A 24,244-nucleotide genomic window follows, 5' to 3' on the forward strand; every position below is an offset into this window, starting at 1 on the left:
CATATCCAATAAGAAGTTAATACTCAAAATATATAAAGAACTCAGACAATTCAATAGCAAAAAAAAAAAAAAAATTCAATTACAAAATGAGCAGAAGATCTGAATCAACGTTTTTCCAAAGACATACAGGGGCCAGCAGTTACGTTAAAAGGTGCTCAATATCATCGATCAACAGGGAAATGCAAATAAAAACCTCACACCTGTTAGAATGGCTGTAATCAAAGAGACAAGAAATAACAAGTGTTGGCAGAGATGTGGAGAAAAGGGAACCTTTGTGCAATGGTAATGAGAATGCAAACTGGTGCGGTCACTAGGGAGGTTCCCCCAAAAATTAAAACTAGAAACACCATATGATCCAGCAATTCCACTTCTGAGTATCTATCTGAAGAAAATAAAAACAGTAATTCAAAAAGATACAAGCATTTTCATGCTCACTGCAGCATTATTCACAACAGCCAAGATATGGAAACAACCTCAGTGTCCACTGACCACTGAATGGATGAAGAGATGGCATATATACGCATATATACGCACAGAGTAATAATCAGATATAAAAAGGAATGAAGTCTTGCCACTTGTGACAACATGGAAAGACCCTGAAGGCATTATGGTAAGTGAACTGAGTCAGAGTAAAACAAATACCACATGCTCTCACTCAAATGTGGAATCTTAAAAACAAAAACAAGCTCATAGATACAGACAACGGATTGGACGGATTGGTGGTTGCCAAAAACAGGCGAATGGGTGAAAGAGCTCCAAAGTTATAAATGTCCAGTTATAAAATAAGTAACTCTTGTGATGTAATGTAAAGCATGGTGACTACAATTAAAAACACTGCACTGCATATCTGAAAGTTGCTAACAGAAAATCTTAAAAGTTCTCATAACAAGAAAAGATTATGTAATAAAGTATTATGATGGGTGCTAACTAGATTTATAGTGGTCATCATTTCAACATGCATTCAAGTATCTACTCATTGTGTTGTACACCTGAAACTAATATAAGGAAATATATAACTAATATAAGGAAAACTGGCCATCCAGTTTTCCCAATACCATGTTTTTGAAGAGACTGCCATTTGTCCACTGTATATTCTTGGCTTCTTTTATTGTAAAGAATTGTTTATAAAAAGAAATGATTTCTGGGGGCACCTGAGTGGCTCAGTAGGTTAAGCATCCGACTTCAGCTTAGGTCATGATTTCAGGGTTTGTAGGTTCAAGCTCTGCGTTGGGCTCTGTGCTGACAGCTCGGAGCCTGGAGCCTGCTTCAGATTCTGTGTCTCCCTCTCTCTGTCCCTCCCCTGCTCATGCTGTCTTTCTCTCTCAAAAATAAATATTTAAAAAAATTTAAAAAAAAAGTTATATGAACATTCTTTAGTTTATGTTAATTTTGATCATATTTGCTCTCTCATGTCCACTTTCACGTCCCTCCCACTCATTCTCCATGCTACAGCCAGAATGGTGTACCTGATCTAAAATCTTCCAAAGGCTTCCAGCTTCCACCAGAATAAGGTCCGAAATTTTTACAGGGCTTTAAAAGGCACTGCATCTCTAGCTGCATTTGGTGCCCTTCCTCCCACACCCTGCTTTCCTACCTGTGAGTTCTAGAACTAGAAGGATGTTTTAGTTCCACACCCTTTCACTCCCTGGGGCACTCGCTCACAGTAATGCATCCTGTGTGTCACAGTGCGAGCATCACCTCTCAAGAGATTTTCACCCATCTGTCCTTCCCAGGAGAGCTTAGCCAGCCCCACGTCCTCACACAGCTTCCTCTATTCTCCTTTAAAGCATTCAGTACCTGGGGAAACTGTTAGATGTCTGTCTTCACCTCCAGGATGTAGATCCCATGAGGGCAAGAGTATGCTCACTGCTTTACAACAAGTTCTTAGTCCAGTGTCTTGTACTCAGCGGATTGCGTTTCTTGACTGATTACGTTAAAGAGTGCATAGAATAGATGGAGGATGGATGGACAGAGGGTAGCAGAATTGTATTGTTAGCATTTCTCCTATCCTTTTTTTAATCTCTAAAATTATACCATTTTAATTCTAAAAATTAATGGTCCAACTAGAAAGTATCAGATATGTATTTGTTTTTATAAAATATATTACGTATTTAGATTGACTATTAACTAAAATACAAAGCAGGGAAAAATAATTAGAAAAATCATGTATAAGTGTCTATCCTGGTTATACTTTTATTTTTAGGCAAGGTTATTTATCATTTATTTTAATTAACATTTTCTTCCTTGATTAAAATAATTCTCTTGGATCAAAGAACATGTTTAAATTCACAGATATATTTCAATTTCATAGCCTCACATTTAATATAGGTACCAAGACTCTATTGAAAGTCCTCTTTGAGCAATCAAAATACAAGTAACAGACATGTAGTTGCTATGGGGTAGGGGTCTATATGTGTGCTCTCACAGAATTCTCTTTTCTTTCAATGTTTTAGGTACTTTTTTTCTTGCATAACAGAAATCCTTTTTTTTAATATTTTTTAATGTTTTAATTTATATTTGAGAGAGAGAGAGGGAAAGAGGGAGGGAGGGAGGGTGGGGGGGGGGGGAGAGGGGCAGAGAGGGAAACACAGAATCTGAAGGAGGCTCCAGGCTCTGAGTTGTCAGCAGAGAGCCCGACATAGGGCTCAAACCCACGAACCATGAGATCATGAACTGAGCCAAAGTTGGCCACTTAACCACCGGGCCACCCAGGCACCCCAAGAATGTTCATATATTCTGTAAAAGACTCATTTCCTAAATTTTTCCCTTCCATTGACCAATGTTTTATTCACCAAAAAATATCACTTGCTTGGTGCTTCTTACAGTCGTCGGCATGAACTGAAACAAAGGGGGTATGCAGGTAGTGAAGCACACAGACAGCTGGATAAATATGTGGCTGGGTTGTGCCCGGCGACCTAGTACTCTTTCACAATGGCTGGGGAGCCCAGGAGCCCGTGAGAAGAATCGGCCACACAAATGAGCAGGAAATCTCTTAAAAGATACTTTGGCCCAGCACTTTCTATTAAATATATTTTCCCAAGGAATATGACATTAATGTATAACTTGCACTCATAAATGAGGTTTCCCAAATAGTCAAGTATACTGTTACCCAAAAAAAAAAAAAAGAAAAGTAAACACAGTGAAGTAAATGTAAATATTATAATACACACCTCCCACAGCCAGACTTCTTCCAAAGAGTGAACTATAGCAAAATGTAAGCACTATTTATTAAAGGTAGGTTTGCAAATTCCATTTCTGTACAATGGTGGCTACCATGACATTACCCAGGCCAGTTCTGGCATTTGTTGTGGGACAAAAAGATTGAAGATAACACGGTCTTAAATTCTTTCTGTGGTGACAGGTTTGGTTCATTGGAAGACAATGGTACATCTGTAACTTTCCTAATATTCTTTTTCGTTTTTAAGGTTTACTTATTTTAAGATAGTGAGAAACAGAGTGTGACTAGGACAGGGGCAGAGAGAGACGACACACAGAATCCGAAACAGGCTCCAGGCTCTGAGCTGTCAGCACAGAGCTTGACACGGCGGCTCGAACTCAGGAACTGTGAGATCATGGCCTGAGCTGAAGTCGGATGCTTAAACTATTGAGCCCCCCAGGAGCCCCACTCTCCTAATACTCTGAAGTCTCGTTCTGGAGGCAAAACCTAGGGGATTTTGAGAGACTACAGAGTGGAGATGAGTGACGGGGGTTTTATGAGGCAGTCTCCTGCCTCTCTCCCCCCTGCCCGCCCCCTTTCTTTCCCTCTCCAGATGAAGAACATACACATTATAGCTTTAAATAACCAGAAAGAAGCAAATAAAAGGACTGGAGAGGAGTTTCTGAAATTTCCTTAACCACTTTAGAGAAAATTCTTAGCCATATAACTGATCACTAGCAAAAAGAAAAGAGTTTCTGGGATTCACACAAATAAGCCCTTGTCTGCCAAAGCTTTCATCCATAGGAAGAATCTAAAATGTTCAAAAGACAGCCCTTTGGGATGACAGTAAAGAGCGGAATAGGGAAAAATTAAATCTCTCATGAAAGTGGAACATGGACACAGCGACAGCATTCAGCAAGGAGCCCAATTTACATGCCTCACCTATTTCTCCAGCAGTTTCAGAACACCTCAAAGCACTGCCTGGTGCAATCCAGGGAGAACAGAGTATTTAAAAGATTGTTCTTTTCTAAGTATGACCACAAGGATGATAACACAACTTTTCCCGAGCAAGAGAAAGCATGACAGGTTCTGTTCTCTTTCCCTCTTCTGAGCCAAGGACGCCATAAAGCGTAGCCCTGTCAGGAACACTCCAGAGCAGGCAGTGAACAGACCCAGTGGTGGGTGAGCAGGCCACCCAATGAGTGAGAAGACCACCCGGTGGTTGATCAGGTTACCCGGTGGGTGAGCAGACTACCCGATAGGGCTGCTGGCACTGAGCACAGCACGAACACCCAGGGAGGTGCAGAATCCCACCTGCTCTGCGGGACAAGTGTCAATGCCCTCAGGCCAAAGAAATCACTTTAGAGGAAAAAAAAAAAAAAAAGCTTTTATTTTTGGTATGTATCAGACACGACACCTGTTTCCCACCCAGACAGACTCATCTCTCAAAAGGCTGTTGTCACTATATGCACAGCTAGGAAGTCGAGGGGATCTTGTCTCTCTTTTGACATCACAACTGTTCACCTGGTCACTATCAACACCTAAATGAAACAGGATATTCCAATTACTTGGTAAAAAGTAAAGGATATGCCAAGTAGCAGCTTTCCATTTGTATTTTCTCTACTCACCTAATAGCTCTCACTTGCAAGCCAATTTGGTTCAAAATGATCCAGTTAGCCAAAAATAGTATTAAAATTATAACGAACCATAATAAAAGGCTTCAGAAAAATACAGACTCAGAACTGGAACAGAAAATAGGGCTGTATTTTTATGAATTAAGTATGTGGTATTATTATCATATAACTGAATTCAATAACATCAACAGAAGTAGTAAGAGCAATTATGTATTGAGTTTTTATCATATGCCAAGCACTATGGTATGAGTTTTACATGCACCCTGTCATCTAATTTTCTCAACAGCTCAATGAGGTAGATACTATTATTGTCCCCATTTATAGGTGAGGGAACAAAGGCATGGGAAGATTTAGTGATATGCCCCAAATCACAGAGTGGCTGAACACAATACTTTTCATTACAACCCTACAGGCAACTGTATATACAACTTAGCATTTTTTGATTTCTGACTTTGGTCACGTTCACCAAGAATTCATTTTGTCCCTTCCAGAGAGAACTATTTCTTCTTTACCAGCCACCATAAAATCAAATTAAAATATAAATCAAAAATCTTGAAAACTTTCAGAATTCACAGCCCCAAATCCTGACCAGTAAGCAGTGACAACTCATTCCTTCAAAACACTAGCAGGAATTTAATCCTCAGGGAGATGTCAGGCATCTTCTCAGGGTCTCTGTGGGCCTTGCTGTTTACCAGACAGCAAACTAGTTTGAAGACCTTTTCGCCCCTCAGCAGAAACAATCTTTTTACTCATTATCACATAGAATCAGAAGAGAGATCCTATTTTCATAACTAAGAACAACGTGATGGCACCAGCCACAGACTCTGTAAAAACCCACAGAAGGAAGAGAAGGAAATGGTACACAGCAGGCAGCAAAGCAGCAATGAAGAAAATGGAAACAATTTTCTTCTTACTGCATGGTACTTGGAATTTCAACACATTCTCATGGTCTAGGATAACATAGAAAAAATGAGTCTGGCTCTCTGATAAGGCCACTCATAAGAGCAACTGATACACATTACATTCTATTCTGTAATCTTTATTCTGCGACATTTTCCTTCTTTATGTGGCCCAGATGCTACATGCTACATTTTAGGCACAATTGCTATATTTGAAACATTCCACATTTGGCTAATTCTGTTCCACTGGCTGGAGCTACCATTAAGGCTTAGAGAGCCCTGTTATTCAGTGTGGTCAGCAGATCAACAGCATTACCTGCAAACTTGTTAAAAATGCACAATCTCAGGTCCTCCCCTAGACCCAATAAACCCAAGTTTTCACTTTAACCAAGTTCCATGTGACTTATATACACATTGAGGACAGAGAAGTACTTCCTTAGAAAGTCTGATTTAGCAAATGTGTGGTGAGGATTAGGAATCTACATCTTAAATAAGCACCCTAGGTTACTCCGGTTCCAAGGAGCTTCTGAAAAAAAAAAATTTGCTTCCTGGTCCAACTGGTATCATATTCCTTGTGGTAATCCAAGCTTTCTAGCTAAAACTGGACATATCTGACACACTCAATTCTAAAGACAATTCTGAAAGGTTAAAAATAGAATAAAACGTTTAATGCATCTTTAAAAACCAGGATGTTCTAAATAAAATTATATGATTGAAAATGAGAATCCCATGGGGTATTTTTCCAAAACATACAACTCACTCTCTTGCTGGGGAGAGTGGATTCTATGACCACTGACGCCTCTCTGAAGGAATCACTCTGGGAATACATTACAGTGACCAACAGCAGTGGGAATGGGACGATGAAACATCACTAAGGACAACAAAAAGACACGGAAAAGTGTGCCTGGGTGGCTCAGCTGGTTAAGAGTCCCACTCTTGATTTTGGCTCAGGTCATGATCTTACCACTCAGGAGATAGAGGCCCCCAACCCCCACCCCAGGCTCCTGATGGGCTTGAGCCTGCTTAAAATTCTCTCTCTCCCTCTTCCTCTCATCCTCCCAGGCAGGAGTGTGCACACACTCATTCATATACTCATATGTGTGTGTGTATGCGTGTGTGTGTGTGTGTATATATATACATGTATGTATACATATGTATGTATACATATGTATATATGTATACTTTTTAAAATATTTTTTAAAAGACAAGGAAAGTTACCCCAAATATCATAAACTGGATAGATTCACAATTACTAATCTGTTTTTCTTCCAAACTTTTATATTCATCCAGACATATGCAGACATGTATTTTATACCTAATTGGGGTCAAATGATATGTACACTTCTGTATATTCTTTTCACTTAAGCTTTTTATAACATCAGCATTTTCCCAAGGCATTAAATATTTCTCAAAAAAAAAAACACTTGCATAATAATTCATTGTATTACTAGACTAGAATGCATTTCCCCCTAAGTTCCTTTACTTCAGGTTCTACATAGAGCTTTTATTAATTTTATTTATTTATTTTTTGCTTTGGATAGCTCCTACCTGCTCTGATACCAGATTTTTGTCTTTGGTGCTAGGTCTCCAACTTTCTAGCAATTCCCTGCAGCATATCTCTGGGTCCAAACAGGTGTCCCACCAATTAAATCTGCTTTTCTTGCTCTCAGTCTGCCCAGCATCTGTCTCCCCAACCCTCCCCCCAACCTCCACCAGGCTCTTCCAGAGTCAAAGATAAACCCATTGGTCTCAGAAACTATGCAGATGAGAGATAATGTACAGTAATTTGTCCAAAGGTGTCTAACTCATAAATAATAGAGGTAAGAATCGAAATCAGATCTTCTGATTCAATGTATATTCTCCTTAGCAGCAGTTAAAAACTCCTCAATTTCACGTCTCAATCTTGTTTTCCTATTTCCTTTCAATCAATGCCTTTTCACTATTTCCCTACATCATACTCAAAAAGAGGTATATTAGAGTTTTCTAGACAATGTTTGTTTTCAATGACTATAGTAAGGTGTATCAGGGTAACAGAGAGACCATAATCTGAAATCAACTTTGATCATCTGGAGACAAACTATCAGAACCAACAAGTTAAATTTAGCTAGTTCAAGCATTTGAAGAATAACACAGATTGAAAAAAGTTGACTACAGCATAAAATTTTATTTCATTCCACTCAATAAATATTTTTGAGTGCCTACTATGTACCAGGCATTGTGTGATTATTTTTGAGGGATAAAACAGCTGCCCATAATCTGCACGACAACATACTTGGCAACAGAGGGAAATGATTTAGATTAGAAAAATGTGGTTAAAGAAACTCTCCTTGCAATCAATATTGGGTCATATCTGACTATCTTTGGACCCCATAGTTTGAGACAGATTTGAGAAAGAAGGTTCAAAGGGCAACCCAAAAAGACTAAAAGTGGGTTGAAAAACAATTATTTCTAAGAAAAGGTTTATGAAACAGAAATTACTGAGCCCAAAAAAGAAACAGCTGAGTAATTTCCTGAGCGTGTTCTTTTAATACATGGAGTATGGGGTCTGGAGACATTGACCAGCTGTGTCCATCAGCCATAATTACCTGACAATACTGAAGTGGTGTGAACTGTAATTTCAAGAATTTATATTAAAGAGAGAATATCCCAACAGTAAGGCGGGTTACTGTGAGAGACTTTAGTTACCATTAGAGATTTTGAATGTAAGGGGGATGATTTGTTTTAAGCCTCCTAAGGATATCACTCTTGAGTAATTAACTGATATTCACCTAGCTGAAAGATTTTAGGCCCCAAATTAAAATGTGAAATGGCTATATTATAATTCTTCCATCCCGATTGCTTATTTGAAGTTAAAATTTTTCTTTTTCTGTTTTGAACCTCTTTCTTTCTAGGAGTAGTAATGGGACAAAAATTCCAGCTTCAACGGTATTTTGTTTATATCTACAAGAAATGTTGTTTTTAAAAAATGTGTGTGCCCTCTTACAGGCCAACTTTCAAATAATAAAGGTATAAAGCAAAAATTATTTGAGCAAGTCTCAGAAGCTAGGAAATAAAGGCTTTGAGTCATTATCTCTAAACTGACATCATCTTTCTTCTCATTAACATTCAATTTTCAGGTTTAATATTCCACTGAATAGAATACCAATCTCTAAAATGAAAGGATGAAGGGAGGGAAGAAAGAGAGGGAAAAATGGTGGAAGCACCACGGTAAAAAAAAAAAAAAAGAGAGAAAAAGGAAAGAAACAATGTTTTAATTCATAAATACAGATTAAACGTGTTGTTACACTAAACTAGCTTTTGTATGGATAACGCACAATGATTATTTTATGTTAAAATGCTATCAGTGATCAATTCATTCCTTTGTTCCACAAATGGTGTTCCAGTGTCAATTATGTGCCAGGCATCATTCTAGGTTCTTGAGATACACCAATGAACAAAACAAAGATCCCTGTCCTCAAAAAGTTTGTATTCTAGTAGGGAGATACAATGGACATGATAAATAAGTAAATAATACGGTATAGTAGAAGGTGATAAATGCTACTAAAAAGAGAAAAACAGTAGAAAGCTGTGCTGGTGGTGGTTGGTAGAGGTCACAATTGAATACAGGGGTCAGGGTGGCTTCACTGATAAGCTGATACCTGCGTGAAGAGGTGAGAAAGTAAGCCGAGCTGAGGGCTAGGGGAAGAGTGTTCTAGGGAGAGGGATTGGTTGCAGCAAAAGTTCTCCAGTCTGAGGATCAGTGAGGAGGCACAAGTGGAGTCAATGAGGGCACAGTTGAGGAGATGAGAGCCTTTAGGACTCTGTGACACACTGGGAGGGCTTATGGTCTTATGGAACCAATTGCTTGCTGATGCAGAGCTTTGAATGACATCTCATTTATATTTAAATTTTTTAAATGTTTATTTATTTTTGAGAGACAGAGAGAGAGAGAGAGAGAGAGAGAGACAGAACATGAGTGGGGTAGGGACAGAGAGAGAGGAAAACAGAGAATCCAAAGCAGGCTCCAGGCTCTGAGCTGCGAGCACAGATCCCAATGCAGGGCTTGAACTCACAGACTGTGAGATCATGACCTGAGCCAAAGTCGGATGCTTAACTGCTTAACAGACTGAGCCATCCAGGTGCCGCGTCATTTATATTTTAAAAGATCCCTCTAGCAAGGTACCAAGGGTGGCTCATTCAGCTAAGTGGTTCAGGTCATGATCGTGTGGTTTGTTAAGTCTGAGCCCTGTATAGGGCTCTCTGCTGTCAGCACAGAGCCTGCTTTGGATCCTCTGTCCCCTACTCTCTCTGCCCTTTCCCTACTCATTTTCTCTTTCTCTTTCTCTCTCTCTCAAAAATAAATAAGCATTAAAAAAATAAAGATAAAAGATCCCTCTAGGTGCTGGTTTGAGAAGAGACCATGGAGGGACCAGGGTAGAAGCAAGGAGACCTGTTGGAAGGCTCCGGTGGTGTAGGTCCATGCTTTCTCACCCATAAAGCTGAAATCCACAGACTGTTTCTGTAACTCATCAGGTGGCAAAAGTAACCTACACTTAAGCAAACTGTCTTTGGCAGCCAAATTAGTGTAAATATTCCTATGTTTCACTGTAGAAACATTAACCTGCCTTGGTATACATATGTACCTTATTACTTCTCTAAAATGTAAAAAAATCTGTATTCCACAAATCATCTAGATGAAGGAATTCAGACCTGTACTCCAGGGGAAGAATGGCTTGGGTCAGGGTGGCTGTGCTGGAGATGGTGAGAGGTGGTCCCACTTTAGATAGTATTTGAAGGTAAGGCTAACAGCATTACCATACAGATTGAATGTGGGTATACAAAGAGTAATTTAAGATGATTCTAAGTTCTTCGGTCTTAGCAACTAGTAGGATGGAGGTGACATCTCCCACGTGAGAAAGACCATGGGTGGAATGTATTTGGGCTGACGATCAGAAACAAGTAGCTGTGCGGAATTTGACACATGTATTTCTGTCCAACTGGAAAGGTTAAGCAGGTGGATATACAAATCTAGAGCTGGGGGAAAAGTTGGGCTACAGATGTATTTGCATTATAATTTTTTTTCCTTGATTTCCTTTTAAAATATCTTTAGTCTTTTCTTAGGGGGAGAAAAGACACACACACACACACACAGAATAAAGAAAAGCTCTGTTGAACAACCTTTTCCATTAAACAAATATATATCTTTCAATGTAAAGAAAAATACAATTGAAGTATAGGGCTGTTTGGAGATTGCCTAACAGCAGTTGTAAATAGTATCACCTGACAATTTATGAAATGAGAAGAGCCAAATTCTATTCTCAGATCCGTGGAGAGAAGAAGGATGGTTTCAAGAAATTATTTGCCAGATGTAAAGAAAATATTCAACGAAGAGATGGTGTTGAACTAAACAGTGCTAAGGTTCCTTTCTGTTTTGACAGTGAATAAACACTAGTTGTTTGCCCTGAGTTAAAAACTTAGAATCCTCCCCTTTTTCAGAAAATATGCTATAATCACAAGAGAGCAAATTAAGAAGTGTCCAAAATACCCTCCTACGTGCTAACGGTAACCAGCAGCTATAGCTGAAGATGAAATGAGGGTGAAATCTAATTTGGGGCAATAGTGTCTAGAGGCAGCAATGCTATCTATGGAATGCAACCACCTTGGCATCCGATCAAAGTAATTCTTTTCCAGGGCATGTCTTTAAGACCACACTCTCTTAGAACGAGTGCTCTCAAACATCATCAGAACCCATGTCTCCCCAATTGTATCCTGCTAAATTCGATCGGTGAACTCTATTGGATTGCTTATTTTTAATTCACATGTGTGTTGATACAGAGAGGAATAATGGAAAGAAAGACATACTTTTTAAAAAGAGAAAAAATTAAAGGCTCAGAAAGATGTTGATATCTATGTTATTACGGTGTCTTTTTATATTACGTAGCCAAGTTTTTACGACCCTACGTTAAGGCAAAAGAATAATAGAAGTACTATATGTACTTTAAGCACCCACGAATAAAGATCCCACTGTATGATCTCAAAGAGATGAAAACAAAACAATGTAGAGGAGTAAAATAGAGAGAGACACTGCAGAGACAAAGAGGAAAGGAGGGCAAGAGAAAGGGAAAGAGTAGAAAAATTACAAATATATTACTTTCAAGTAAAAGATATGTGCATATTAGATCTACCATCTGATTCCTCTAAAAATTATATTTATTGCCCAAAACACACACAATTACAACTACATCAGAATTGGAGAATCTCAATCTCTCTTTAAATGGACAATGACCGGGGCGCCTGGGTGGCGCAGTCGGTTGAGCGTCCGACTTCAGCCAGGTCACGATCTCACGGTCCGTGAGTTCGAGCCCCGCGTCAGGCTCTGGGCTGATGGCTCGGAGCCTGGAGCCTGTTTCCGATTCTGTGTCTCCCTCTCTCTCTGACCCTCCCCCGTTCATGCTCTGTCTCTCTCTATCCCAAAAATAAATAAACGTTGAAAAAAAAAATTAAAAAAAATAAATGGACAATGACCTAGAAGGAAAATTTGAGAGTCACACACAAGCAAAGAGAAACGTCTTCTCTTTTAAAAAGATCATAAATATCAGTATTCTTTTCACCTGGTAAACAACTGCAAAAGTATTCACTATAAGGGAGCAAGGTCTGGTTCCATCACGGAGGAATGGGAAAAGGAAAAGAAGAAACTAGTACCGGGAGAGGAGAAGAGGAGACAGGAGGAGTGAACACAAAGGTGGCTAAGAATAAGCACAGTGAAACGTGACAAATGGATAAATACAGGGTGAATATTTCCAAGTGGTAAAATTGCACATTTTGGTCTGGTCATAAGGCAACCTCTTCCTTCTTCAGAACTTGTGGCTTTACCTGTAGCCTCTATCTTCATGGGTGACACCATCCTTTACCCACTTACCCCTGAAAATCTGGGAGAACGATTCCAGATCCAACCACTGGTCACAGCGAACAGAAGGGGTAGCAGAAGGGGATTCTCCTCAATCCTTGACCCAACCCTCTGGTTTACTGGCACTTTATTGCCTATGCTAGGCTGCTTCCTACTCCTTTGCCTTTGGTGTGCTGTCTACATGAACTGCAGTGCCTCCCTTTTCTCACGCTCTTTGCCCCTTTTCACTCAGGAAGCCCTCCTCACCCCAAATATGCCCTCAATAAATATGTGATTAGGTGCCCCTTCTATTTCCATAAAGTGCCACACAAATCTCTCTCACCGACACACTACCCCAGTTATCCTCAGGGTGACGATCTTTTCCCAACAAGATTATACATTTTCTGTTTTATCTTTGTAAATCCAATGCCTAATACAGGGCCTGGTATTCTAAAACACACTCAAAAATGTTCACTGATTAAATGAACGATTAGATTAAAAGTTAAATGGCACTGATATAGTAAGCTTCCCATCTCAGAGTTTTTGAGGAGATCTGAACATGTTAGGAGAATTATCACACTGGATAGGAGCTATGACCCACTACATGACTTCATGATATTCCCTTCATTGCTACACACATTATTTACCCAGCTGATTGCCTTTTATACAGTTCTTTATAACATTTAACAATAAGGACACATGACTTATATTTTGTACAGCTAATTCTTTTTATAAGTTTCATTCTTATTCAAGGCATGACCTATGATTGAAATGTCATTATAAAGGGCTGATTAAAAATGTGCTTAATACAAAAGCCCCTGAGTAGCCAAAGCAATCCTGAGAAAGAAGAACAAAGCAGGAGGCATCACTCTGCCTGATTTCAAGCTATACTATAAAGCTGCAGTCATCAAAACAGTGTGGTGTTGGCATAAAAACAGATGCACAGACCAACAGAACAAAATCAACAGTGAAGGAATAAACTGAAGTATATGTGGTCAACTAATATTTGACAAGGGAACCAAGAATACTCAATGGAGAAAAGAGTCTTTTCGACAAATGGTGCTGGGAAAATTGGATATTCACATGCAAAAGAATGAAACTGGACCCTTTTCTTATACAACACACACACATTAACTCAAAATTGATTAAATACTTGAATTTAAGGCCTGAAACTATGAAACTCTTAGAAGAAAACATAGGAAAAAGTTCCTTGACATGGGTCTTCACAATGATTTTATTGGATATGACACCTAAAGCACAAGCAACAAAATAAAAAACAAGTGGGACTACATCAAATTGAAAAGCTTCTGCACAGCAAAAAAAGACCATCAACAAAGTGAAGACAAACTACGGACTGGAGAAAAATACTTGCAAACAATGTATCTGGTAAGGGGTTAATATCTAAAATATACAGGGAACTCATACAACTCAACAGGAAAAAAACCCAAATGATCCAAATAAAAATGGGCATAGGTTGTGAATAGACATTTTTCCAAAAAGGACACACACATGGGCAATGCCAAATGAAAAGAGGCTCAACGTCCGTAATTATCAGGGAAATGCAACTTAAAACCTCTATGAGATACCACCTTGTGCCTATTAGAATGGCCACCATCAAAAAAGACAAGAGATAACAAATGCTGGCAAAGAGGTGGAGAAAAGTGAGCCCTTGGGGCACTGTTGGTGGGAATGTAAATTGGTGCAGCCCCCATGGAAAACAGTACGGAGTTTCCTCAAAAATTAAAACTAGAATTACCATATGATCCAGCAATTCCACTTCTGGGTATTTATCCAAAGAAAATGAAAACACCATGTCAAAGAGGTATCTCCACCCCCATGTTCACAGCAGCATTATTTGCAATAGCCACAACATGGAAACAACCTCAGTGTCTATCAATGGATGGATGGATAAAGAAGGTGTGGTATAAATACACAATGGAATATATACACAATTCAGCCTTTAAAAAATGAGAAAATCTTGCCATGTGAGACAATATGGATGCACCTTGAGGCATTATGCTAAATCAAGTAAGTCAGAGAGAGACAAATACCATATGACCTCACATATTATACTTAGAATCTTAAAAAAAAAAAACTTACAAAAAATGATCAGATTTGTGGTTACCAGGTGTGGTGGGTGGGGGGGGAGAACTGGAGGAAAGTGGTCAAAAGGTACAAACCTCCAGTTATAAGATCAATAAGTACTAGGGATATAATGTACAATGTTATGACTACAGTTAACACTGCTATTGGATTTATATGAAAGTTGTTATGAAAATAAATCCTAAGAGTTCTCATCACAGAAAAATTTTTTTCTTATGTACCTATATGAGATGATGGATGTTAACTAAACTTACTGTGGTAATCATTTCACGATCTATGTAAGTCAAGCCATTACACTGTATTCCTTAAACTTATATAGCCCTGTATGTCAATTATAGTTCAATAAAACTGGAAAAAAACCCAAAATGTGCTAACATTTATATGACTTACTGAACACATCTCCTCTGGGCTTCTGAGGATCTGTCTGTATCCTGTTGTCAACTGTAATCCATCTTGGAGATGTAGTGGCAACTGGCAGTACAGTTGTTAGTCTGGTGCTTGGTCTTTCCGGGGTTGTTATTGGTGATGTTCCGAATTCTGTGGATGGCGGTGGGGTTGGCTGCGGTGTTGGCTCTGGTGTAGGTCTTACTGTTGGCTTAAAAGTGGGCCTGTTGGTAGCAGGAGGAATATATGGTGTCTTCAGAGGCCACCTAGTACTTCCAACGTCAGGAATCCAATTACTGTGTCCTCCGTCACCCTTTGAAATAGTACCATTTCCCTTTGGTACATGAATTGGACCTGATGGCTCAATCATGACTTTTGGAATATCTGAAAGAGTCAAAGAATTTAAATTAGTGTGTGACCATCTCTCTCTAAAAGCTTAGTTGTGGAGGGGCGCCTGGGTGGCTCAGTTGCTTAAATGTCTGACTCTTGATTTCAACTCAAGTCATGATCGCACACTTTGTGAGTTCAAGCCCCATGTCGGGCTCTGAACTGACAGAGCAGAGCCTGCTTGGGATTCTCGCTCTCTGCCCCTCCCCCCGCTTCTCTCACATGTGTGCTCTCTCTCTTTCAAAATAAATAAACATTAAAAAAAAAGGTCAGTTTTGGAATCAAACTGTGAAAAACACATTAGAATATCTAATGTCAACTAGGCTTACTTTTCACATTTAGAATATTCCCTTACTGTAAGTCATACTTTTCCAAATAACAACTGTGTGTATATGTATTTGATATATACATATGTATTCATACACACATATATCCATCCTGCAGATATATGCAGAAGTTATATTGGTATTTCTGTAAGGGATATGTATTATTTAAAACACAAAGAATTTCAAGCCTCTGTGAAATGGAAATAGACATCACTGAGATTTTTTTAAATGCAGAAACATTCTAAGTTTTTTAAAATATGAGAAATGTATGTTGAGAGTCTATGTTAAGTGTCCCTATGGCACACCCATATAATAAAATCGTGTTTCAAACTGTCTAAAGACTAATACTTTTCCATACTCTATATAAATTCAACTCATGCAAAACATTTTCTTCCTTCTTTCCTTCCTTCTTTCCTTCCTTCCTTCCTTTATTTTTATTTAAATTTTAGTTAACATACAGGGCAATACTGGTTTCAGGAGTAGATTTAAGTGATTCAACACTTACATACGACACCCAGTGCTCATCACAAGTGCCCTCCTTGGTACCCATCACCCACCTAGCCTATTCCCCCACCCACTTCCCTCCCTCAATCTTCAGTTTATTCTCTATTACTAAGAATCTCTTGTGGTTAGTTTTTCTCTCTTCTCTTCCTACCCCTTCCCATATGTTCATCTGTTTTCATGCAAAATGTTTTCATTAAATGTTCTGTATATTTTTAAACTTGGTTTGCTTTCCCCCTTACTAATTTATACTATCACTTAAAAAAATTCAGAGGTCACTGTGATTATCTGTGGAATCTTTTTTTTTTTTTTTTGTGCTTATCTTCACCAAAAGGAATTAATAGTTAATCTTCCTGGAATGATACACTCATTCCAGGCTGGGAGTATGACTACATGACCCTTCAAAAATCCCTTAATCCCCATGATTTTATGGCTCATGATTTTCAGTAAATATTTTACTCCCAAAATTTAAAAATTATCTATTGTCACATGAACTATATACAAGATTATGGTCTTTGATTTATAAAACTTGCATCTTGGAGGTTATTTTTTTCATGTTTATCAACTAACATAGCCATACTCCAAGCAGAGCTTGTAAGAATTTAAAAAGCAAAAACAGTTCTAAATTTAGAGTAAGTAAATATCAGAATGATTTTTTAATAGAATTTGGAGACATAAAACAGAGGAACAAAAGACGTAGAATATATTCATATTTTCTCCCTGTCATCTAATGTTAATGACAAACTTTTATTTCTGATTATAACAATATCTGATTTTCAGAGAGAGCTCCATAATTTCTTGCCAGCCAAACAGAGGCTATTGAGAAGTTTTAGCCCAGGAATTGAATGCTTTTAAGATTAGAATGTATTACTGCATTGGGGTGCCTGGGTGACTCAGTCAGTTAAGTGTCTGATTCTTGATTTCAGCTCAGGTCATGATCTCATGGTTCATGGGATCGAACCCTATTGTGATTCTGTACTGACAGTGCAGAGCCTGCTTGGGATTCTCTCTCTCCTCTCTCTGACCCCTCCTCTGCTCCTGTTCTCTCTCTCTCTCTCCCTCTCTCTCTCTCTCAAAATAAATAAACATTTTAAAAAAAGGAATGTATTACTGAGTCATTAATTTTTTTAAATACCTGAGTAAAGTGATTTGATTGCAGAAAATAGACTATATTATTAGCTATAAAAATGATACTTTCTTGATAATTAATCTAGTTCCTCATCTTCCCCAATAACTGCCTTTGTGCAATTCCATATATCCTGCTAGAATTGAAAGGTGGGAGATAAGCACTACTTACACACACAACTCAGTCCATCGCCCTGGTATCCATCTTTACATTTACACTTGTAGGACCCGTGCAAGTTGTAACATCGAGCGAAGCGGCTGCACTGATACTGACCAAGGGAACATTCATCTATATCTGCATCAGGAAGTGGGAAAAGAAGGGAGTTTATCCGGGAGAGGAGTATGATGGCAGCAAAACTATATAGAATCTCCAAAAAAATTTTTTTGAAAGGTCCGTGTAAAATCAGCAGATACACGGGAGAAATAAAGCACATGTACATCCAGGACTACCAGTGGTTGAACTGGACTTCTGCTTAATGTAAGGCCGGTACCCTCCCCTGTGTCTAACATCCCAATCACCAGCCCAGTTAAAAAAGCTTCCCGCACCACAGGAAGAAACAAAACAAAATGACGGTCAGGGCTCATTACCGTGACATTGGTATTTGCCTGCAATGTACATGAGGTCGAAGCCTTTATGACACTTGCAGATGTAGCTCCCAAAAGTGTTGACACACTGCCTAAATCTAGGGCAGGACACTCTCCCGGTGGCACATTCATCAACATCTAGAAACATAAATCAATTGCGTCTCAGAGGAGCAGCATCGCCATGTTCAGATGCGATCGATTTTAAAATAAATGTCCGCACACAGCTGTCTGGAACAGAGTGGCTCATCATAAATGTTATCCAGCTGGTTGCCCTGACAGGCACCATAAATTCCACACCTCCAAATTTCCATGCATCCTCCTAACCAAAGCTGTCCTGCTCTCGCACCATAGCTCAGCAGAGATTGCACCTGTATCCACTAGTTGCTCCAACTGGAAACAGGAAGCATCCTTGACAACCCTATTTCCCATAACCTCAAATCATCAGACCCAGTTAATTCTACCTCTGAAAAGTGATCGGAACTCATCTAGTCTTCTCTTCACCCACTACCTCTACCCTAGTCCAAGCTGCAATCTTCTTGGTCAGACTGTTGCAAGAGCCTCGGAACCAGTGTTTTCCCTGCCAATCTTACCCCCTCCAGAGCACTCCCTCTCAACTGTCAAAATCTTTTATTAAAACATAAAATTGGGGTATTACCATGCTTAAGACTCCTCAACTGTTTCCACTTGCTTCTTAAGTTAAATCCATTCCTCACAATGTCTGTGATCACCCTGCAATAACTATGTAGTCCTTATGTACCTCACCAGCTGTAACGCAAGCCACTGCCCCTCACGCTCACTCTGTACTGAAGCCACATTGGCCTTCTTTCTTTCTAAACCTCACACGGGCCAGCCTCTCTTCTTCCAGTGCAGTGCCCTGCACCATTTCTACCATTATTTTCTAAAATAGACCTTTTATGGTTTTCTCTTAATACCTCATATTAACATTTAGTATTGTTTGTAATTTTGTTGGATATTTGTTTCTTTTCTGTCTTCCCATTAGATTATCCGCTTTGTGAGGACCAAAATCTTGTCTGCCGTGTCCCCTACTATATATCCTAACACTTGGCACAGCACCTGAAATATAGAAAGTACTAAATAAATCTCTCTGGAATCACTCAATACCTCTATTCATTGAGAGCGTATTACATGCTAGGTACTCTGCTCAGCTCTTCGCATATATAATCCCATTCAATCCTTATAATGGTTCTACATGGCATTACTCCCATTTTAAAGATGAGGAGATTCAAGCTCGAAGAAAGGAAGTCTCTTGCCTAAGGCTACATATCAAGCACACAGCAGAGCTAGGTTTGAAATCAAAGCCCAGACAGTTAACCACAATCCTATGCTGTTTTCCTAATTTACAAGAAAAAAATCTAACTCTTTAGCACAGCATATATAACCTATCCCTGCCTACCTATTCAGCTTTATCACTCATTCCTTCTTAACATTCTAGAAACACTGAGCTCCTTTGCCTTTCCTGAATATTGTGCTCTCTTAAACTTCAAAGTCTTTGCACATGTGGTTTCCTCTGCCCAAAGCTTCCCGCCGTCCCTCATTTTTAGGGAAATAAGGTGTCCATTCTCCATTCATAGAGAGAGGTCCTCTCCTGAGACACGTGCTATCTTCTGAAGGATAGCTAATTGCCTGATGTAGGTAACTGCCTCATTTCCTTACTCCATCACCTTTCCCTTTGTCCTTTTATCCTAGAGAGGCTGCTGACAGAGACGCTTGATTTTACAACTCACCCATACAGGTCCTCCCATCAGGAGCCAGCTGTAGGCCAGGAGAGGGGCACTGGCACCGTATCTGTCCTTTGACAACATCACAGCCATACTGACAGTTTGCCATGGAGCACGTCAGGGCACCTGGAAAGAGTGTGACTGGCTGACTCAGAGAGGCAGAGGACAAATTATATGACTTTTTTTAACTTGACATTGAATCAACAATGAAGACAAAAAAGCCTCAATTATCCAACAGTCTAAAGACAGTAGAAAACAGAGGGACGGAAAGACCTTACTTCCCCAGGGATCAAGAAGATTAAGAAGTGAACCGGCTCTGTTATCATCTGAGGAAGACCTTTAATGCATTTCAAAAATTAAAAGACAAAAGATGCTCAACATCGCTCATCAGGAAAATACAAATCAAAACCACACTCAGATATCACCTCACACCAGTCAGAGTGGCCAAAATGAACAAATCAGGAGACTATAGATGCTGGAGAGGATGTGGAGAAATGGGAACCCTCTTGCACTGTTGGTGGGAATGCAAACTGGTGCAGCCACTCTGGAAAACAGTGTGGAGGTTCCTCAGAAAATTAAAAATAGACCTACCCTATGACCCAGCAGTAGCACTGCTAGGGATTTACCCAAGGAATACAGGAGTACTGATGCATAGGGGCACTTGTACCCCAATGTTTATAGCAGCACTCTCAACAATAGCCAAATTGGGGAAAGAGCCTAAATGTCCATCAACTGATGAATGGATAAAGAAATTGTGGTTTATATACACAATGGAGTACTACGTGGCAATGAGAAAGAATGAAATATGGCCCTTTGTAGCAACGTGGATGGAACTGGAGAGTGTGATGCTAAGTGAAATAAGCCATACAGAGAAAGACAGATACCATATGCTTTCACTCTTATGTGGATCCTGAGCAACTTAACAGAAGACCATGGGGGAGGGGAAGGGGAAAAAAAAAAAACAAAAAAAAAAAAACAAAGAGGTTAGAGTGGGAGAGAGCCAAAGCATAAGAGACTCTTAAAAACTGAGAACAAACTGAGGGTTGATGAGGGGTGGGAGGGAGGGTAGGGTAGGTGATGGGTATTGAAGAGGGCATCTTTTGGGATGAGCACTGGGTGTTGTATGGAAACCAATTTGACAATAAATTTCATATATTAAAAAAATAATAAAAATTAAAAATTAAAAGACAAATATAAAACTTTACCTCATGTAGATTATCTGGAAATTTTTCCAGTGGCCAAGGAAAAGTGGAAAATTGAGGTAATTTTCCAGATTACTCATGCTAAATGCCAGTCTTAACTAAAACATCCAATTACCTTTCTCAATCTCCCACTAAATTTTTCTAGGAACATAAAACATCCCACTGAGGTGTACAATGTTGGAGGATTCCAGCATCACTGCCACATAGTATTAAACATGAATTCACCTAATTCTAAAGGTTCCATGCTAAATATGCAATGCTAACTAAGATTAGCTCAACTTTTCTAATAAAATGCAACCCAGTTCAAGAGAGATAACAGGTAATTAACTAATTTATAATTAGCTAATTTAACAGGTAACTCAGTAAAAATGAAAATCATCAATTGTCATTATGTAGGTCATTGTCATTATGGTATTATATAAACACCATCTCAATTCAATGTTCAGCCTACAGCCTTTGGGGCATTGTCCATCTTATAAACACATCCAAATGATAGTACGAAAACACGATATATTTCTTTCTCACAAAGACATGAAATCTCCTTTCATGTTACTGTAATCATTTCTTTTTTTCAGTTGAAGTAGATTTTGTTTTTTAGAAAAGGGATATCTTAGTCTTTAGACGACTATAAAGAAATGTAAACGTGAAGTGAGAAGGTATTTATGAATGGTTTATACTCAATCAAGCGTTATTGGGTCCTCTGATGGATTCTCTACCATCTAACAGTTTAGTGTCTGTCCTTGTGAACAGCAACACAGTCCTCACATAGGTACGAATGCTCCTTTTCTGGCTAGAGCAGTTCTTTGCCCAGCTAGAAGACAGGCAAAAATGTGTTGGGGAAAAAACATCAGAAAACACATTTAAGTTTACAATTCTTGTTCTAAATACCACTTCCAAATCAGTTTAACGCGGACACCCATGGTAAAATAATGCTAGACACGTAAAAGGGCAATTTTTATTTTGATTTTCCATTCTTTAGGCACACATATAAATACATGCTCGCATCCTGGTTAGGACAGCCTGGGAGGCTATTTTCACACACCCTATCAGAGCACCATGTGAAATCAAGCCAGAGCACTTATAAAACAGTTAAGATTCTTGACATACTTGAGCAGGACCCATCTGGCATGAGCATATATCCGTTGAGACAGTAGCACTTGTAGCTGCCGTAAGTGTTCATGCACCTGTGCTTGCAGGGTCGCGGCTTCAGGCCACACTCATTTAGATCTGGAAAGAATGGGGGTTGATGCAACAAAATGAGAAAACCTCAACACTAATATAAACCATTTAAAATACCTCTCTATATTAAAGAATAAATGAGAAAAGAAGGTCAAGCTACTGTAACCAGTAATTTCCATAAGAGATAGAGCTTCTTTACGCCATCTTAATTTTAAGGTTAATTTTACACTAGGGGTGACCAAGAACTTTCCATCAGTAATGACCTTATAACAATGAGAGGGCTGTGTGAATTTCTGGAACTTTGATTACAGAGTACTTGTCCACAAAGGACAATTTGAAAAATTCTCCTCACAGACACGTGCCTACCTGATCATCCCTAGAAAGAGCAGACGACTATCTACCTCATGGGTAGAGGTGCCTACCACCTACCTGACTCCAATATCCTCCAAATATCTAGGTTTACTACCAGCTTCACTTCTATGTGATCTTGCTCTTTCAATCTCTTTCTGTTTTAAAAGATACTCTGTGAGCCTTTCTTAGTTTATAGGAAGTGTACAGATTTTAAAACATGAGACTGCTGGGGCGCCTGGGTGGTGCAGTTGGTTAAGCGTCTGACTTCAGCCAGGTCACGATCTCGCGGTCCGTGAGTTCGAGCCCCGCGTCGGGCTCTGGGCTGATGGCTCAGAGCCTGGACCCTGTTTCTGATTCTGTGTCTCCCTCTCTCTCTGCCCCTCCCCCGTTCATGCTCTGTCTCTCTCTGTCCCAAAAAAATAAACGTTAAAAAAAAAATAAATTAAAAAAAAAAAAAAAAACATGAGACTGCTTTGGCCTTTCCAAAGGAAAGCTCTATTTTCAGAGGATAAGAGCTCCATGAATTACAGTGATCACTAGTGTGGTTTCTCTTGTTCAGTTTTACAGATTCTCTACACTGATCTCAGATTAAAGAAGAAATTTCAGTTTCCTGCTTTACTGATGTATTCGGGTCACAAAATAAACAAAAAATCCTACCCTCCAACATGTTTTCATTGGGCAGTTAAGAAAGGTATATGGAAACACTACTGGATGATACATGGTGGACTACTATGTATTTTAGGTTTGTCCATTTAAATATCAACATAAAATTAATAAACTTCACATTGTAAGAATTTTCTAGCCCAAGGTGAATATTGCTTCAAGTGAACATAAAACTCATAGTGACAAAATGAAATACTAATGCCCAAAATACAGACTTCATTAAAAATAAATACGACCACATGTTTACTGTGTCTGGAACTATCAGCATAAGCACCTGATGAGATAAATTATCTATTAATTCATGTCATCAAATCAGAAATACAGGTATATCTAGTGACAAGGTGTTTTAACCTAATCGAATTTAAATCTGATCTGCTCGTTTACTGGTAATTTATAGATTTCATTTAATTAAACCGCCAAATTACACTGCTTTTAAAACCACCTAATACTTGTTACATCTACAAATGTTTTCATATCTTACTAACTTTCCAACATGGTCTTTTTTCTAACCTTAACACGACAGTGAGCAGGTCCCCAGCTGGGCAAAGCCTAGGAAGGTTAACTAAGGAAACCAGATACCTTCATCATCTCCCATGCTTTCTTCAGTTTTCTACTTTATTGTCTCATGCCCGGTCAAGGGCATTCAAAACAGAATCATATTTTAAAATATATATATTTTTAAATTTCCTCAAGGAAGGTGCTTTGCAGATTATAGTAGCAACCAAAAATTTGACCTCTCTGTTACATGAAGTAAAAATTTTAAATAAGGGAAGAAAGAGAAAGAAATTCACTCCACCTCTAATATTCTTCCAACTTGTATTTCAGTATTTACTAAAAGTTAGAGTCAGGGAATCTTTTCTCATGTTCTAAGAGAAGTTAATTATCATTCCCAATATATCCATACATCCCTGCAGTTTCGCACCTGGATTTGATAAGTTCCTGGTTGGTATTAAATAGTATTTAGGGGCACCTGGGTATCTCAGTGGGTTAAGTGTCTGATTCTTGGTTTTGGCTCAGGTCATGATCTCACGGTTTGAGAGACCCAGCCCTCCATCGGGCTCTGCGCTGACAGCATGGAAATCTGCTTGGGAGTCTCTCTCTCCCTTTCTCTCTCTCTGCCCCCTCTTCAAAATAAATAAATAAA

General features: G+C 39.0%; 1 protein-coding gene across 7 annotated transcripts in view; it reads right to left on the minus strand.

Annotated features, from left to right (window-relative positions):
• Positions 1-24,244, minus strand: part of NPNT (nephronectin) — an 83,657-nt gene that overhangs the window by 17,796 nt on the left and 41,617 nt on the right. For all 7 annotated transcript variants that reach the window (XM_086704463.1, XM_086704466.1, XM_086704461.1 and 4 more), the window contains 5 exons: positions 22,015-22,134; positions 19,712-19,831; positions 17,970-18,104; positions 17,554-17,676; positions 15,049-15,426 (listed from right to left, as the gene is read on the minus strand). In XM_086704463.1, coding sequence (XP_086560589.1) covers positions 15,049-15,426; positions 17,554-17,676; positions 17,970-18,104; positions 19,712-19,831; positions 22,015-22,134 — 876 coding nt within the window. The remainder of the gene's footprint in view (positions 1-15,048; positions 15,427-17,553; positions 17,677-17,969; positions 18,105-19,711; positions 19,832-22,014; positions 22,135-24,244) is intronic.

The sequence above is a fragment of the Puma concolor genome, chromosome B1 (genome assembly GCF_028749965.1).
Source record: "Puma concolor isolate L17-30 chromosome B1, mPumCon1.1.hap2, whole genome shotgun sequence".
NCBI classification, from domain to species: Eukaryota; Metazoa; Chordata; class Mammalia; order Carnivora; family Felidae; genus Puma; species Puma concolor.